General features: G+C 37.9%; 1 protein-coding gene across 1 annotated transcript in view; it reads right to left on the reverse strand.

The window, feature by feature from the left end:
- KDSR (3-ketodihydrosphingosine reductase) overlaps window positions 1-19527 on the reverse strand; it is a 33379-nt gene that overhangs the window by 10479 nt on the left and 3373 nt on the right. The window contains exons 2-7 of the mRNA XM_039319697.1: window positions 12886-12975; window positions 10044-10100; window positions 3805-3870; window positions 3607-3702; window positions 2082-2273; window positions 655-738 (exon numbers count right to left, since the gene is read on the reverse strand). Of these exons, the coding sequence (XP_039175631.1) occupies window positions 655-738; window positions 2082-2273; window positions 3607-3702; window positions 3805-3870; window positions 10044-10100; window positions 12886-12975 (585 nt within the window). The remainder of the gene's footprint in view (window positions 1-654; window positions 739-2081; window positions 2274-3606; window positions 3703-3804; window positions 3871-10043; window positions 10101-12885; window positions 12976-19527) is intronic.

The raw sequence follows: 19527 nt of genomic DNA on the forward strand, positions 1-19527 counted from the left end.
GTTTATAATTAACTAAATAACTAAATAAAATCTTTTATTTTATTTTATTTAAATACATAGCTTTTGTAAATCAAGAATGTTAAAGAGTTGAAAATTATACATAGAAGAAAGATTTTCTTACAAAACTTCTAAAGGGCAGGGTTTGGGGTTTTTTTTGCAAGAAACTCACATTTTCTCTGACGAAAAATATTTTGGGCTAGATTTTGGAACAGAGATATATACATTCAAATTCATGGTAGAACAAGACATTTTTGATATTTGCAGCTATTCTACAGCTTTGGTATCAATAATGGGAATACTGAAATGTTCACTGTCTAATTAGAGATAAATCTAATATTAATGTAATCATTTTGCAAATCTTTTTACTTGTGATACAGGATTTTACTTTTGTTCTAGATCAGAATAAAATAAATAAAATATAATGTATATGAAAAATATAATCATTTTGCAAATCTTTTTACCTGTAATCCAGGATTTTACTTTTGTTCTAGATCAGAATAAAATAAATAAAAGTTTTCAGAGTTGTGGTGAATGCTGCATACATGATAATTGTTATGCAACATAAAAGTAATAAACATAATTTTAAAATGAGTTTGAAGAAAACATATTGATGTGTATTATCTGGAATTTAATTGAAAGAAACTAAGAAGTTACCTTGTTCTGACTTTCTTCTGCAAAGCCAGGTGTGTCTGTATCTGGAGGATAGGCAATAGTCACACATATGTTATATGGTTTTACCTGTTGAGAAAAATACTCAGGCTTATGCTGTAGTAGTTTCAGAGCTCCATGCTTACTAATCTTACGTAAAAATAGATGGTGAGATGCAAGAAAAGGCATATACTTTCCTTATAGTTGCCAAGAAGTTGGTAATACTCTAAAAATACTACTTAGCCTTCACTCATTTCATATTTTATTCTAATTGATCACTTGCTGCTTACCAGTTAAATCAGTAGTGCAAGTAGGATATCATATTACTAGGGCTATAAGATGTATAAATCCCAGTAAAACCTGGGATGCTTACTGCAAATTATAAAATAATTCAGTAAAACTATGAACTTAAGAGTTCAATATGAACTGTAAATTCAACCTTCTATGTTCTGCTTCTGTTTTTTTTAAGATGTGAAATTGTATTCTTTTATCAGAAGAAGTGAAGCTGACTTATGAGCATACAGTTATTCATCTATATTCTACAAAAAGAAAAAAAATTCTTACTTTTGAACCTGGGCAAAAGGTTGGCACAATTATTTGACTACATCTATAGAACAGGGAAAGTTTATTTTCATGCTACTAACAGTGGCTATTTTGAAAAGTACCAATATTCTTTTGCCAGACTGAGACAACTATCATTGCCACAGAAGCATAGAATGGAAGAGACATAATTTATCAATTTTATATTAAATGAACAACTAAATAAATTATCTGTTGATTCAGAAATATTTAATAAATAGGAGAGTTCTAGTCTAGTGTATAAATTAATCCAAGCAAGCCTCTCCATCTCAGGATACTGTTTTGCCTCTGGTTCAGCCTTGACCTATTACTTGGTCCATATCCCTAACTTGTGAGCCTTAAAATTTTCTGGAAAAGAAAGAGGTAAATCCCATAAGAATTAAGTTTTCCTGTGCCTGATGTAACACTGTAAATCATCTTCTACTTTGTGTTCACCGTAAATCATTCAAATATGGTAAAATTGAAACAAATCTCTATCATTAATTCTATGTTTTGGTTTTAGCCACAAAGATTTCAAAAAATAATACTCTTCAGTTAACCTAACTGTACAAAACGTTTTTACATTAAAAAGTATAACAGCTGTGGTGGCGCAGTGCTTAGAATGCAGTACTGCGGGCTAACTCACTGCCAGGAGTTTGATTCTGACTGGCTCAAGGTTGATTCACCTATCGGAGGTCGGTAAAATGAGGACCAAGATTGTTGGGGGCAATGTGCTGACTCTGTAAAGGTCAGAGGGGGGCTCAAAGAGGGCTGTACAGCACTATGAAGCGGCATATAAGTCTAAGTGCCACTGCTATAACAAGTTATTACTATTTTCTTTAAGTACCACATATACTGGTGAAAGATAATCATACCTCCATATGTAAAGATTCGGCTAATCCTCTAAGAGCATATTTTGTTGCAGAATAAGCTGAATAGCCATAAACACCAACTTGTCCAGCCTGTGATGACACAAACACAATCCTCCCCATTCTTCTTTCCTTCATTTTACCAACTACTGCACGAGTTGGGTAAACACTACCCAGATAGTTGATAGCCATTAATTGCTGTAGATAAATATACATTAGTGTCAAGAGCTTCTATAATAAATTTAGCACAGATGATGTTAACGTATAGATTAATAGATTAAAACAGGTGTGGTGCTAGCCTGTAACTTCACATTTAGGTTTCAGCAATCTTAATCCAAATTACATAGTGGCACAATCCTATGCAAAACCTATAATAAAATAAAATATAGGAAATACAAAATATTGCTCCATGCAATGTGCTGATTTTACAATCTTGTAAAACATCCATGATGTGTGTTGCACTCAGTTCTATAGCCATTTTGATACTGTGCAATGTTCTTGGGTTTCCTCCCCCAGAGGAAAAAGCTTTCAAGAAATCCTTTGACAGTCAAGTTTTGGAAAGCCACTATAAGTCAGTTTCCTGTGTTTATTAGCAATACAGTTACAAGTAACCTCACTCCCAACAATAGGTCTTCACTACTAATTGAAGAAATGAGAAACTACTATAAAACTACATAGTAGCTATAAGGCCTCGTCTTCTAAAAATGACAGTTCTATTTTCTCTTAATTAATATCCCACACATCCACAAAATTAAATTGGTTCAGTGTTGTAACACTTTATGCATAAAAGTATCCAAGAATATTTATTAGGTTATAACGTAAGTAGGAAAGATTCAACCTGGTTCAGTATAAGTAGTAACAACAGAACAAACTCAGGTATACTTTATATCAGGTATGTCCAACCTTTTGGCTTGCTTGGCCTATATTGATTAAAGAAGAATTGAACTGGAGCCTATATAAAATATACACTATAGTTCAGGGGTCCCCAACCCTGGGTCGTGGCCCACTACCAGGCTTGAGTCTTTTGGAAGCGGCCATGGAAACGGCAAGCGATTGTGTGTGTGTGTGTGTACACACGCACATCCTGAGCAGCAGGTGACTGTGTGAGCATCCCCGCTCGCGCAAGTGACCATGCGCGTTTCCGCTGTTTGCACAAATGGAGCTGCATGTGTGCATGGGACCTTTCCCCTCTCTCTTCCCCCCCGCCGGGCTGCAAAGCTGAAAAGGTTGGAGAACTCTGATATAGTTAATGTATATAAATGTACATCATAATATTAAAAGTTTACAATCATGTGGGATTATTAGCTAGTAATCCAGGGCATATGCTATCCACAGGCCATAGTTGGACATGCCTGCTTTATATAAAGATTAACATTCAATATCTTAATTTTTATATGTCCAGATGCATTAATATACGTCTATACGGTCCTTTAGAAGTTTTAATTTTTAATAACTTCACTTTCACATAAGATATAATCAATTTAATGCAACAGAAAAGGGTTTATTTAAGACTTAAGCTAGGACCACTTACCTCAAACCTATAGGTATCGATATCTTCAAATTTTCCAGTTATTGATGTTCCAGCACAGTTAACAAGCATGTCAACAGGACCCAACTTTTCTTGAGCCTAAAATACATCGGTGTCACAAATTATATGCTACTATTTGAACAGAATATCTCTACCGTAAAATGAAAATATAAGCTTTATAAAAGCCAGCAGTTCCCTTACTTGTTTAAGCAACTTCTCCACATTTGCATAATCTTTGGAAACATCAAGAGAAATAGAATGCACAACCTATATGAGAAAAAAAATGAATTATATGATTCCATTCAATTGAATGTAATGCAATGTTGAATGTAACTGATTTCATAATTTACAACCATTTTAAATTAGCACTTTACATGTTTTTAATTATTTCTACCTTCCCAAATGCCACATTATGTAAGAAACTACAGTATTACTTCTTACATAAAAACACTAATAAAATATATTTTACCCTAGGTTACCATATCTAAAATGTGACTTAAACAATATTTGTTTGTTATTTTATTAGAGTTAATCCTGCCCTTATTACTTAACAGAGTGACAGAGTTGGAAGGGACCCTGGAGGTCTTCTAGTCCAACCCCCTGCTCAGGAAGGAAACCCTATACCACTGCATACAAACGCACAGGTATAGTATAGGTGGTATCTGGCTCAACAGCAGTAACTGTGAGAGGCATCTTGGAGTCCTAGTGGACAATTACTTAAATATGAGCCAGCAATGTGCTGCAGCTGCCAAAAAGGCCAACACAGTCCTAGGCTGCATTAACAGAGAAATTAGAATTAAGATCACGTGAAGTGTTAATACCATTTTATAATGCCTTGAAAAGACCACACTAAATACTGCATCCAGTTTTGGTCACCATGATGTAAAAAAGATGCTGAGAGTGACAAAGATGATTAGAGGACTGGAGACTAACACATATAAAGAATAGTTGTAGGAACTGGGTATGTCTAGTTTAATGAAAAGAAGGTCTAGGGGTGACATGATAGCAATCTTCCAATATCTAAGGACCTGCCACAAAGAAGAGGCAAGTCAACTATTCTCCAAAGCACCTGAGCACAGAACAAGAAGCAATGATGGAAACTAATCAAGGAGAGAAGCAACTAGAACTATGAAGAAATTTCCTGACAGAACAATTTATCAGTGGAATGACTTGCCTCCAGAAGTTGTGGGTGCTCCAACAGTGTAAGTTTTTCATATGTAATAATCCTATTTCTCCCACAGCATCAACCCTGTGTGAGGTGGCTTGGGCTGAGAGAGAGTGATTGGCCCAAAGTCACCCAGCCAGTCTGCAAGCCTGAGATGGCACTAGAACTGTCTCCTGGTTTCTAGGCCAGGGCTTTTCAACCAGTGGTACGGGTACCACCTGTGGTACATTGGCACCTGGCAGGTGGTACGTGACCATCCTAGAAAAGTGGTAGTGGGGGAGGGGAATGAGCTGAACCGGTGGCACCACCGCACAAGCCTGAGTGAGAGATAGCTGGAGCTGCAGGGCTGTCAGGGCTCAGCGGAAGTGCCAAGATCAGTGCCGCTTTCCAGCTGATTGGCGCTTCTTTGGGGCTGTCAGGGCTCAGCGGAAGTGCCAAGATCAGTGCCGCTTTCCAGCTGATTGGCGCTTCTTTGGGGCTGTCAGGGCTCAGTGGAAGTGCCAGGATCAGTGCCAGGCTCCAGCTGGAGCTCAGCGCTGATCCTGGTGCTTCCGCTGAATCCTAAAGAAGCACCAATCAGCTGGAAAGCTGCACTGATCCTGACGCTTCTGCTGAGTCCAGAAGAGGCACCAATTAGCTGGAATGTTGCATCTCCAGGGTCTTGTGATTTACATTCAGATGCTTGTCATCTGAGTTATATTTATGATGTCACAGTGTCCCACGGTCATGTGAAGTGACCAAAACCTGCTGCAACCACCCAGCAGACGGGGAATAAAAACCAAACACCCCCCCACCCCCGCTGCCAATCCTCAACAGAAATGCTCACAACAATGAAAACCTTGGACAGGAGGAAGAGCACTGCTGGGCACTGTCTTGCTCGCCTGTGGCTTGGGGGCACTTTTTTCAGTGCCATTGTAACTTCGAACAGTCACTAAGCGAACTGTTGTAAGTTGAGGACTACCTGTACTTTTATCACTTTTTTCTTTTTTTTTGGTCATCAAGTTTTTGACACCTTGCTAGGGAACTGGTGGTACTCGGATGTTGCCATATCCTAAAAGTGGTACAATGGGTGAAAAGCTTGAAAAGCCCTGTTCTAGGCAAGCACCTTAATCGATACTGTATACCAAACTGGCTTTCAAACAAGCAGACTTTCAAGAAAACTTTTTGTAGTTAGCAAATAAATATTTCCCCAATGTGTCAATGATGAGTCACAAACATTAACATTAACAAAGATTCCATGCCTTGAGCACTACTAAAACTAAGTTGGCATCATCCTGAGGCCATCTCTCCTTGTTTGAAAAATGGGTAAGTGTGGTAGCAAGCACAGATTTTGGCTAGTTATTAAGGCATTAGGTGAATATCTAAGCTTTATTTTATCAGGACAAAGATTTCCTGCAGGATGCAATTATTGTATCAATGAAAACTAGTGGTTTTGAACAGTCTCCTGGAAACAGCTGCTAGGCAAATGAATAGAAGGGTATTATTATGTAGGGGGTCTTATGTATGGGCTTCCTATTAATTCATGGCTGACCATTGTGGGAATTTTGATTAGATAGGCTGATATGCCTGAGCTAGCTCATCTCTTTTCTTTATACAGTTAAATAACAAATTTAATGTCAAAATTGTTGTAACCCATTCAATACATTCTAAAAATCAAGAAGCCCAGCAAGAGGATTGTATTAATAGACAGCTACGAGTACTTAAATGTATAATTTTGTAGAGTTTTCCAAAAGATTCTAATTAGAGAAAATCCTTATTTTTAAAAGGATATCAGAAGGGAAAGAGAGAAAACTGTTAACTTAGCAATACCCCCCAATACTGAACAATATTACATCTCAAATAAAACCCTGCTTTGAATGTACTATTAATAAATGAACAGACAGCATTTTTAGATACATGATCTGAAACCATTCCACATAGGTGAAACTCAGACATAAAGAATACTATTTGTAAATATGTTTACAACTAGATAGATGTAGGAGAAGAGTAGGCAGAGCTGGGGAGGGTGGAGTTTAGAGTCCTTGCGTTGTCACAAGAGTTCCATGTCCAGCCCCACCCTGAATTCCATTGACCCTTATCTAGCACTAATTTAGTGCTGACCATTAGTCGATTTACATATTTACCTTTTGTTTTCTCCCTATTCTTTATTCATCCAAAACACATAATTGTTTCAAAGATCACCTACCCATTATTTTACATACATATTTATGCATCATTTAAAACAGGGGTAGTCAACCTTTTTATACCTACCACCCACTTTTGTATCTCTGTTAGTAGTAAAATTTTCTAACCGCCCACCGGTTCCACAGTAATGGTGATTTATAAAGTAGGGAAGTAACTTTATTTTATAAAATTTATAAAGCAGAGTTACAGCAAGTTAAAGCATATAATAATAATTATTTACCAAATACTTTATGTCGGACTTTCGCTAAGTTTGGCAGAATAAATCTTTATAAAACAACTTACTGTAGTTAAATATATCATTTTATTTATACTTTGCATACATAGAAGCATGAAGTCTGATGAAATTACATTTAATTAATTAAATTATTAATGAGATCTCTGAGGCTGATGCTGCGAAACTAAATACTGGATATCTAGCTCAATTTTTATAAGGAACAAACGAAGGTCTCCTCTTTCGGAAATATTCAGGCGGTTTCTTTCTTTGGTCATAATATGATTAACAGCACTAAAGCCTGATTCCACAAGATATGAGGTAGGGAAAGGTATCAATAAACTGAATATCATTTTCCACATATTTGGATATAAGACAGGCATTTTTTTATTTTGCCATAGATTTTCATATCCACCACTATCAAATTTATGTTTTACTTTCTTCATCACATCTAATTTCTAACAGTTCTTCTTGGCAAGTTGTATCAGCCTCAATATTTGCAGTAAAAGGATTTTTCATCCAGTCATACACCTTCAATTTCAAAATATCTTCAAATCATTTTTCCATGTCCAATTTCATTGAGGTGGCTACTGAATCTGTCAATATCCTCTGGAGTTACATCATCTTTTATAGATGATAATTCAGGAAACTGATGAAATTCTCTCTTCAATAGATTATAACAAAGTAGTTCAAGTTTGTCAATAAATAATGACACAATACTTTGGCAACCTATAAGAGTTTTATTAGCTCCTTGAAGCTGCAAATTGACATCATGAAATCTCTTGAAAATATCTGCCAAATAAAAGGCATCATTCTTTACTGTTTTTAACTGTTGACACAGATTGGTCTCATTATTACTTTCAAAAAATTGTATGACACTATCATATAATGCTACAAAATGAGCCAAAGATGTACCCTTTGACAGCCACCAAACTTCTGTGTGCAAAGGTAACGTAATAAAATCTTCATTATTGTCCTAGCAAAACTGTTGAAACATTCTATCATTTTTTTGCATTGGATTTGATCTTGTTTATGGCTCAAATTATTATAGTTAATGATGGAGACTTGTACTTAGAAGTTTTCCTACAAGATGTTGTTGTCTGTGCACCACACAATGAATACATAAAACATTTGTCACTTCTTCCTTCAAATAAGCAACAAATCCACGATAGCGACCTACCATTGATGGTGCTCCATCAGTAGCACATGCAACAATATTATTCAAAAGAATATTATTTTTTGTAAAGTATGATTTCACAGTATTAAATATAGATAATCCTCTTGTATCTGTAATGAGATTTATTGCAAATAGCATTTCTTCTCATAATGTATTGTTTTCATCAAAATAACATACATATGCCATCAATAAAGCATTATTATCTGCAATGGTAGACTCGTCCAATGGCATGGAAAATGAAGAGTTTTGGAGAATACTTATCAGGTTTTTTTTCAACATTAACTGCCATTTCTTCAATTTGTCGCTTTACTGTGCTATCGCTTAGGGGCAACATTTTTAAAATTTCAGGTATATCCTGATGCATTACTGTTGAGATAAATTCTTTTATAGAGGGTATTATTACAGTTTCTCCAATATTATAGCTTTTATCACTTTTTGCAATTAATTATGAAATGCGATAAGCGGCAATTAATCCATCTTCATTCGCTGCATGTTGTTTCTTAAATGATGCAATGATTGTTGAACGATTTTGAATTTTTTTATATATTTCCTGAAAATATTCAATGGGCTTGTCTTGTAGAAAGATGTTCTCGCAATCGACTTGGCTTCATTGCCTCATTGGATAATGTTTTATGACACAATAAATACATTGGATGTTGTTTATTTACAACAGATTCTATGAAATCCATCTTCAGATACTCTGACAAATAGCCACGAGCATATTTCTTTTTTTGAGACATGGACTCACAATATTTTGTTTGAAGCTGTAGGCACATGTTCACTCTTACAAACCTAATGCGTACTGACCAGTGCGATTGCAAACAAAAGAGGTTCCGCCGTGTATCGTCATCTGTGCATGCCTCTCGCGCATCGTGGATTGGGTTTGCGGAGGGGGGCGCCGGCTACCAGCTCTGCTTGTCTGTTACAGCTGGGTGGTGTGGGGGAGATATGCGAGCTATTCTGAGGCTTTGTTTGCGGTCACACTATAACGCCATTTCGTTTCACTTATATAACGTGAACTAAACTTATGCGCGGGTGAACAAATAGTATATTTTCAGAAATTTAAATTGTCACGGGGAATTTTATGAAAACCTAATGAAAATGTTTTTAAATAATGCTCTGAAAATTTTTTTAAAAAGTCAATTAAATTAAAAAAAAAGGAAAGGGCTTCATCAAGTATTGGACAAAACCCCTACAGCCCACCATGAAAGCTGAAACGCCCACTAGTGGGCAGTAGGGACCAGGTTGACTACCACTGACATAGGTTAACCTTCTAGCATGAATAATACAATTATTCTGGGAACTCCCTATGCCTTAAAGACATTGACTGAAGGATGCAAATCCCATTAGTTTCAGAAAAGATACTGCTGGGAACTTTTAGAAGTCTCTGTCAAAATAAATGTGTATGCTACTTTCTGGATGCTAGCACCATGGATATACATATATATAATTTACGACTTCCTTTTCTTTAACAAACAAGCTTCGGATTACCTATGAAATTATTTGCAAAGTACTTTAATTTTATGACTTATGAGGAAACTATTACATCACATTTTATTTATAACATTTGATAGTTAGGATAACAACACTTCATGTACTCTAAGTATGTGTGTGGGAGAAAAAGAGAGAGAGAGAGAGAGAGAGAGAGAGAGAGAGAGGGGGGGGGGGAGGGAATATTGTTAAAAGTGAAAGTGGAAACTTACCTGCTTATCATTAACTGAAAATGTCTCAATTTCTTTCTTGGCCTCCAAGAGACGTTTCTGGAATTAAATAAGCACACCTTGGACTTTCTACTAAAATAATTATGTTAAAATAAAGCATTTCTAAAATTATTTTAAAAATTACCATCTAGTATAGAACAAATCTATATAGAAATCAATGTATTGCAAGTTCTATAACTATGTAAGTAATTTCTTTAGCCAATTTGAACTAAATCAACCATTTAACTCCATTTTCAGAACTTTGATTTGAGTTATGTCTATATACAAGCCCATCAGTGTATTCAGAAGTTTCATTGTGTTTCATGGGACTTATTAAGATGTAAAAGTTTACACTAGGGTAACCTTTATTCTTAAGATCTCTACTTCCCAAGAAGCAAACAATCATTCTCATAAAGCATCCACATAACACACGTCATTCCAATGGCAACAGAAAGGTAACAGAAATGCAAGTGGTAATCGCCCTTTAATTGAAAGTCATTATTATATTATAACTCAGCCACATGTTCAGTTTAAGAAGGCACCTTCAGGGTGGGACAATGAACATGCACCTCCTTAACTCAAATGTTTTCCTGGGGTCATGTAGCTACTTTCTGAGTCCAGGGAGAGATGTAACTACTTTAAGCAATGCTAAATAGTGAGATGTGCATGCTTTTACCCCTCCAAAGCACTTTTTAAATTTTAGTTCAGAAGCACCGCACATCCCTACTTTATTAGTCTGTAAATGGCATAACGTCACCAACACAGGACTACGTGTAAATCTGTTAAGGGCTGGCATTCTAGCCAATACTGTTCAAGATAAAAAAAGTAATATTATATTGTAGCATCCAATACATATCACTGCAAACAAAGTTATTTTGATATTTCATTTTAGTGGACATTTTTAACTTTATCAATTTATATTTCATTTTCAGCACTTTAATGCTTTATTTATGCTTTTGTATTGTTGCTTGTTCCATTATTAGGTATGTTTTTAATTAAAGTAGATGTATGCTTCTTTGATTCAATCATAAAAAGCTGGTTACAACTTACAAAATAAAAATTAAAGTTTATAATATACAATGTACAGTAAGTACATAATACCAGAATCTACATGTTTTCAAGCCCACAAGACAACATAAATATATATAGAATATCTATAACTGTTTCCTTAACAAAAGGATACAACTTCTGTCCAAAAATGTGAGGCCTGATATGGGAGCACTAAACATCTGACAGCTCCAACTTCTTCCTATAGCTTTATTTCTAGCTGCTAATGAAAAGAAACAACTGCAGCAAGATCAGCTGATATGAGTCTGAGGCAGTCTTTGTTGAACAGCTGGCCAAAAGGAAGCATTGCCTTGACAACTTCACCTGAGCTTGTTTCTGAGGTTTATTTCTGTCAATATTGCAATAGCACTCAGACTTATATACTTATATTCACAGTGCTTTACAGCCGTCTCTAAGCAGTTTAGAGTCAGCCTATTGCCCCCAACAATCTGGATCTTCATTTTACCAACCTGGGAAGGATGGAAGCCTGAGTCAATCTTGAGCCGGTGAGCCTCAAATTGCTGAACTACTGCAGTCTGCAGTCAGCAGAAGTAGCCTGCAGTATTGCATTTTAACCACTGCGCCATCATGGTGTAGATTAGCTACCTTGGTGCAGACTGAAATGAAGAAATGGCAACGACATAAAACTATGTTTTGGAGTTGTGTACACTTGAAAACTGGAGAACCAGTAAGGTGTAGTGGTTAAAGTGCTGGCCTAGGAATCAGGAGACGGTGAGTTCTAGTCCCATCCTAGGCATGAAAGTCAGCTTTGGGCCAATCACTCTCTTAGTCCAACCCACCTCACAAGATTGTGGGTAAAATAGGAGAAAGGAGTATTGTATACGCAATGAAGGCAGGATAAAAATCTATTAATTTATCAACTCGGGCCAGGAGGTTTCATTCTGCAAGGGAAGCTGCCATCTAAAGCCTTGGCTTTGGAACTGGTCACAATGTTCTTTGATGGCTTACTACAGAGACTAGATGTACTTATTCTGCTGGCTCTATTCCATGGAGGCTGTTTGCTCATGCCACTGTTTAGCCTTATAGAACTGTGGGTAATTTCCAATAGGATTGTACACAATTTCTTTTGAGTCTATGACTCTATCACTTCACGCTTTGCAGCACCCTGAATGAAGAAGTCTGTTTAGTGTAGAAATGCTTCTATAGCAGTAAAGTGGCTGATCTCAAACCATTTCACCCCTAAGCTTTGTGGGGCTACAGTGAAACATTGCAGTAGAGACCTGCTGAATTCCACCAATAAAGACGTGCACATCTCCATATGCAAAACAGCACTTTGGCAGTAGACAGTAGATTGGAACCAGGCACACATGAAAAAGTATACCAGAAGAACAAAAAAACACTTGCTCTGGGCCTTGTCCTCCGGAGTGCTAAGTTCCATGCACAAAGAAGTATAAGATATTGCTCCTTGTGCATTGAGAAACGATTCTATAAAAATAGGATGTGGGCTTTCTCTCCTCATAGCCCAATCCACAGATGTTATTTGAACAGCTGATGCTGATGTGATCTTATCTTGATTTTCCTACATCTGATCCAAATTTACAAGAACAATGTCTCTATTGAAAAAACACTAGAAATGCCACAAATTCAGCTGCATTTCGCTTTCACTAATTTAATTTCATTTTTTTTTCAATGGGATTTAGTCAAGGCCATCAGTGCTTGATTTTGAATCCCAGAATACATTTAATTAAACAACAGTGACTTATGGTCACTGTTGTGTAATAACCTGTAATTAGCTTAAAACATGATAATTATTAAATAAACAAACTTAAAAATTTACCTCATTTCTTGCAATCAGTGTCACAAAAGCACCCTGGTTGACGCACTCAATAGCAATGCTTTTCCCAATGCCACTGGAGCCTCCAGTTACCTTTAAGCAAAGGAGATATGGATTAAAGTCATGAAGTTAGTAAATTGTCATTGTACAGCTCTTAGAAATAAGAATTCCAAGTAGAAGTCACACATTTGCATGCACCAGCATTTCCCCTCCATATGCAATGGGACATTTCTGGTCCATGGTTATATTATGAAGATTGTAAACAATGATAGAAATGCTTGCAAGTCGTCTCCATGGTTAATCAAGTTCATTTTAAACTTAATTATTTAATAGAGTTGTGCACCCTAATCTACTACTAAGCTATCTACATCCCAATCTACTACTGAGCTTTCTTTTGCCAACTGAGCCCACAATACTTGCTGATGTTGTTGATACATCTTGTTTTAGGTCTCTTTTGTGGACGCTTTTTATCAAGTGGGATCCTTTCTGTGACTGCCATCAGCTCTTCTTGCTATGAATCAGTGTTTCTCAACCTCCAGCTAGCAACACTAGCTGGAGAATTCTGGGAGTTGAAGTCCACACGTCGTAAAGTTGCCAAGGTTGAGAAACACTGTGCTATGTGATCAGCCCATTTCAATTCTTTTACTCTCTTGATGATATTGTATACTTTTGTTTGTTCCCTAACCTATGTGCAGGTTTTTCTAGCTTGTCTTGTAACGCCAAGCATGTATCTTTCCATGGCTCTTTGTGCCATTCGTAGCTTTTGTATCAATTGTGGGGTTAGTGTCCATGTTTCACCAGCATGTTATACACTGATCAAAAACTTTTCTCTTCAGGCAGAGGGACAGGTTGTTCTTGAAAATTATGCTTAGCTTGCCGAATGCCTGCCAACCACATTTAACACGTCATTCAATTTCCTTAATTGTATCTCCTACCATTGAGATCCATATAATTTTCTTCTTCCTTTGGTTAATTTATTAAACAAAACCTGGCTCTTTTTCAGGTTATTTTTAAGCCAAATGGTTCTCCTGCTTTGTGCCGCTCTTGTATGTCTCTTTGTAGCTCTTCTGAGTCTTGTAATAAGAGAACAACATTATCTGCAAACCTTAAGTGATTTAAATATTTTTATTTAAATCACTTAAGGATTTAAACTGGATTTTTATTTCATCTTTTGCCCAGTCTAGTTTGTGAAATACTTCTTCAAGGCAGGCTGAGAAAAGGATAGGTGATACTGCATCACCTTGTAGTAGATCTTATTTTCAGGGGATGTCTTAACATTGTAGTAGGTAACAAGCGCGCGGGGGCAGGCATGGCTTGTGCATGCGGCAGCAGACCAAGGCCAAAGCACCAGCAGAACACCATAGGGTTGGGGAGAGTGCTGAAGCAGGTTGGTATCCTCTCTGTAGCACCCATGCCAGTTGCCCCTTCTCTGCCAGAGCTGGAATGCCACCGTGTTTACCATAAGTGCCGGTACCAGTAGATTCCGGCCTTCCCTCTGGCGGGCCTGGGTAGCTGCTAGAAAGCAAAGGATCTGTTTCAGATCTTAGGGGGTTTGCCCTTTCACTCCCCTTCCGAGCCAGACTGCTGGTGCTTTCGGCCACCTGGCCCTCTTCGCAGCTCTGCCCACACAGCCACCAAAGCGCCAGGTGGAGTGCCGGAGCCGTAAAGTGTCGCATTTCTCTGCTGCCGTGGAGCTGGAGAGCTTGCCTCACCCACCACTGCCCAGATGCCCTCCCTTCCCCAAGCATTTATTTGCTAACCTTCTTTCCAGCTCTGACGCGTTCCGCTGCTGTGGGCAGTCCCACAAACAAAAGAAGTTTGTCAAAGTTGATCCCAGGCTGCAATATGTGCTGCAATGGAGAGATGGGAAGTGGAGCAGCTGGTGTGAGGGAAGAAAGAGTGGGGAGAAGAAAGAGAAAAAGAGGCCGAGTGAGGAGTGGGGCCATCCCGGCCGGTCAGGTACCGAAGCACCACTGAAAACAGTGGAATCTGTGTGCGCTCACTTTGTGTCAGCCATGCTCTCCATGTCTTGGATCAGCTGCAGCGTACCTGGAAAGCATGGCTAATGCGGGGCAAGTATGTGGCAGGCAGGCACATGGACTCCGCTGTTTTCAATGGCACTTCTCACTCAGCTGCTTTTCCTCTTTCTTCTCCCCAATCCTCCTTCCCTTGCGCTAGCTCCATACTTTGCAGCCTAGAATCCACTTTGGCAACGACAGGGTTTGGGAGATGGTGAATCCCCATTTGTGGCATGTCCACCGATCAATTGCCATGCCGCCTCTTGGGAGGGCACCGAAAAACCAGAGTCTGTATGCGTACCTGCCTCACATTTGCCTCGCATCCGCCATGCTCTCCATAGTACGTTGCAGCTGATCCTAGATGGCTGGCCAGGCACCGAAGCACCGCAGAAAACAGCAGAGTCTGTGTGCATGCCTGGTACACACTTACCCATCAGCTGTGCTTTCCATGCCTTGGATCAGCTGCAGTGTGCTGTGGAGAGCATGGCTGATGCGGGCAAGGCAGGCACACACACAGATTTGGCTGCTTTCAGCGGTGCTTCGGTGCCTGGCCGGCCATCTAGGATCAGCTGCAGCGTGCCGTGGAGAGCATGGCGGACACGGGGGTGAATGCAAGGCAGGTGCGCACACAAACTCCATTTTTTTTCAAGTGCCATTTTAACAACCAGTTCGCCAAACTCAAGAGAAAGTAGGTAATAGTTCTGCCGAACTGGTGTGAACCAGCTAAATCCCACCATTGTAAACAGTGTCTATGTCTTGACTGAGCAATGCCTTAATTATTGCTTGCTATCCAGGTCACCAGTTTGACATACCCAATAGCTGATCTACAAACAGTCAAAATGGATAATGACAGTGTGCATTTTGTTTCCCCCTCTTTATTTTTCTTTCTACTCCAATCTTCTTATATATATTCTCTTTGCCCAAGATAATAGCCAATGCATTTGATGAAATTGACTATAATCCATAACATACAGCAGTGATGGAGAACCTTTTAGAGACCGAGTGCCCAAACTGCAACCCAAAACCCAGTTATTTACCGCCAGTTGCCAGATGGGCATGGCCCACTGGATGGGTGTGGCTGTGGTGGTCATGGCAGATTGGGTGGGTGTGGTCAACTCAATGTTGCTCGTGGGGAGGGATGCCTGTGGGGGATGGGCAGGGTTGGGGGAGATCCAGGGGGTCTCTGGCAGGTGGGGCGGTAGGCAGGAGGCTCGTCCTGTGGATGAGGCGAGGCAGGGCGGGGGTGCCATTGCCATGGGGCAAGGCAAGGGCCGGGGCAGCTGCTGCCTGACACCATCGGTCCCCGCACACAGAGGCCAGCGAGCGCATGGGGGCCGACAATATCCGTCAGCAACCACACCCTGCTGGCCCCTCGACCGGTGCACTCTGGGGCTCTGCAGCCCGCCGCCAGTAGTTCAAAGAAGTCGCTTATGAGCTGGATGGCTGGCCAACAGCTAAGGAGGCGATGCAGTGGGTCGTGCCTGGGAAAATGAGAGCATGTGAGGCCAGGAGGGACGGGACGGGAGGGAAACCAGCCGTGCCGGGATGCATCCAGTCACATGGGACCTTGGCGAGTTAGCAGGCGGCTGGTTGAAGAGGGACAGTTGCCATCTCCAGGGCATGCCCAGAGAGGGCTCTGAATGCCACCTCTGGTTCGCCACCACTGACACACAGTATCTTTTTGAGATATTAGAATACTTATTTTACAGCAACAGACTACCGTATTTTTTAAAAATTAGAATTACATGATTTTGTTTTTTTAAAAAAATTAATTTGAATTTTAAAGTAGTGATTTTATTGATTAAAACATAAATTCAGTTGCATTTAAAATCAGTTGAACATTTTTAGAGTTTAATTAAACTGATGCTTTTGGGAGCTTGTTGAAAATAAAAAATTAGCATATCTATCTAGCATTATCTATTAACACTGGAATGAAAGAAAGGATGGAAGCATGTAACAGATGTTGTATATTTATTACAACAAAATGATAAATATTTGTTTTGGGGAATATGATGAGCTTTCAGGGTCAAATCTAAATAATTCCTTAGGCTCTTATGATGTTCTAAACTTAAAGAAAACAGTTCTGAAAATCTGCCTCCACTTCAGAAGAGGTTTCCAACAAAATTCCTACCTATATTTGGGCCTGTAAAACAGAAGAGTACTTCTTTAAAGGGTGGGGGAACTAAAGCTAGTAGAAGAAAGTATTACATTTCTTTAAATTCTTGCTTTTATCTTTTTTAAAACTAACACTAAGTTCAAAAGAAAAAATAAAGGTAATTCATCAAGGTCACAATTATCTCACAGTAAAATGCTAAATGTAATAGATTTCAGGATAAAACCTCTTAAAACATAGTCCTAATATTGTAAACTGACTTTAGAAGTAAATCAGTATTTCTTGATTGTTCTAAACAAACAGGAAACAGTGGTTTTTAAAATGTAGTCAGTCAACAATAGCTGAAGCTGAAATATCTTTTAAAATCACAGGAAAATATTTTGTCAACCAAAAGATGGATTAAGATAGTGTTTTTGGTTCAAGGTAGGTTCAAGACCATTAATATAATAGCTTACTAATTATAACTCTAAATGTAGGAAACAACTGGACATTTTTTACTTTCTGTGGCATGCCTATCTTCCTGTTGACATACATCCTCTCTATATTATTTTTGAATATATCTATATACTGTATGCTTGAAAACAATCTAAAACCAATTAAAAATACCCGTACAGATTAACCGCACCCCCACCATTTTAAAATGGTGATTATTTAAATGTCATGTGTATGGTAATCATAACTTAATTTTGTTTAACTTTTAATTTTTTAATTCTAGTGTCACTACGTGCCTTTAATAATGCATTTCCAAGTATTATTACTTTGAAATTCTGCTGACTGTTAATTTTACTATTCCTGAGTATGAAAAGAGACTGTAAAGGCTACATTTTTTTCGTCAAAATCTTGCCACCAGAATTTTCGGAAACTCTGTAATCTGCCTTCTTCATTTATTGTATTTATTGTGATTAGCATCACCAAGATTATAAACAGAAGCACAAAATCAAACAACATGGGAGAATACATCAGAGTCCTGGTCAGAGAGTAGAAGTGACAAATAAGCTTCAAACTTTTTGCCAGGATGTTTTGTTCAGAATGGAATAAATGAATGTCATCCAAGATTTCCTGCATAGAGAGCAACAGAGGAACTTGATAGAGCGTCCCCACAAGGGATATATGCTGGTGCAAAGGGATATTTTTATAATGTCCCCACGGATCTGTAGAGGGTAGTTCTTCCATCTTGGCCCAGTGAAGGCCTGATAAAATTTCAGAAGTGGAATGAAGGAAAGATAGGATGATGACAAATATCTTATTTGGGGGGAAAAAATCCATAGACTGTGATATTTGATATTAGACTAGTTTGGAAATTAGTATATAAGATTCAACAAGAAATACCTGTTATCTTTAAGTGACAAAAGTTAAAGGCAAATAGCATGCCTATCAGGTCCACCATTTGACTGTCTCAAAGGTATATTTGTTGTGCAAATTCAGAGAAATTCTTAGTTCCTGACATGGCTGATAAAGATATTCAATGAAATAATATATTTTTCTTCAATAACCATTATATACAAGGCCACACATAGAGGTTAAACAATTTCTTAATGCATCCAAAAGGGTGCAAATTCTCATTCTTTTTTTGAAAAGGAAATGATGTAAGTCAGCTTAATAAAGTTGGTTGATATTTGTTTTTAAAAATCTATGCAGTTTGTATAATGTTTTCTTGTTAAATATGCATTTAGCAGAACATTTTTTTCTCTATAACTTATTTCGGGAATATAAATTAAAGAAGGTTGTGTTTTTTGTACTTGTAAACTATGATGCAAAAAATGAATAGTTAATTTTTCCTTAAAAGCTATTTTCAGAAAGTAAGATAAAATAAGGTGACAACTTAAAAAAAAACAATGGCACATTTTAAAATTAAGGGAATGAAAACACTGTTATAACACATTGCAAAAAAGCATCTATTCTATAACGCCACAGAAATATAAGCTCTCAATATCAAACTATCAAGTTAAGCAACCAGTCATAGGTTGAGGATTACCTGTATGCTAGGAAACTCTAAACTCTCAGTTATAAGGAGAGAACATTACATAGGTTGCCTTGAGCTCCTGAATAAAGACTGAGATATAATAATAATAATAATAATAATAATAATAATAATAATAATAATAATAATAATAATAATAATAATAATAGAAGAGAAAGAACTGGAGAAGATAACAAAATACAAAGACCTACAAATAGAAATAGAAAGACTGTGGCAAAAGCAAGCAAGGGTAGTACCAATAGTCATAGGCTCCTTGGGTGCAATCCCAAAACAACTGGAGCACCACTTGAACACCATTGGCATTGACAAATTCGCTATTAGTCAATTGCAAAAGGCGGCCTTATTAGGAACTGCTTCCATCCTGCGACGATATCTGTAATACCATCAAACATCCACATCTGCCTATCCCAGGTCCTGGGTAAGGACTCGATAGGTAGACAAAATGCCAAATCCAGTCTGAACATCAGGCTGACTGTGCGATGATCCATAATAATAATAATAATAATAATCAGAAATAAACCCTCTGAGGGTCC

The sequence above is a fragment of the Crotalus tigris genome, unplaced genomic scaffold (genome assembly GCF_016545835.1).
Source record: "Crotalus tigris isolate CLP2741 ecotype Arizona unplaced genomic scaffold, ASM1654583v1 scf7180000023608.1681014, whole genome shotgun sequence".
NCBI classification, from domain to species: Eukaryota; Metazoa; Chordata; class Lepidosauria; order Squamata; family Viperidae; genus Crotalus; species Crotalus tigris.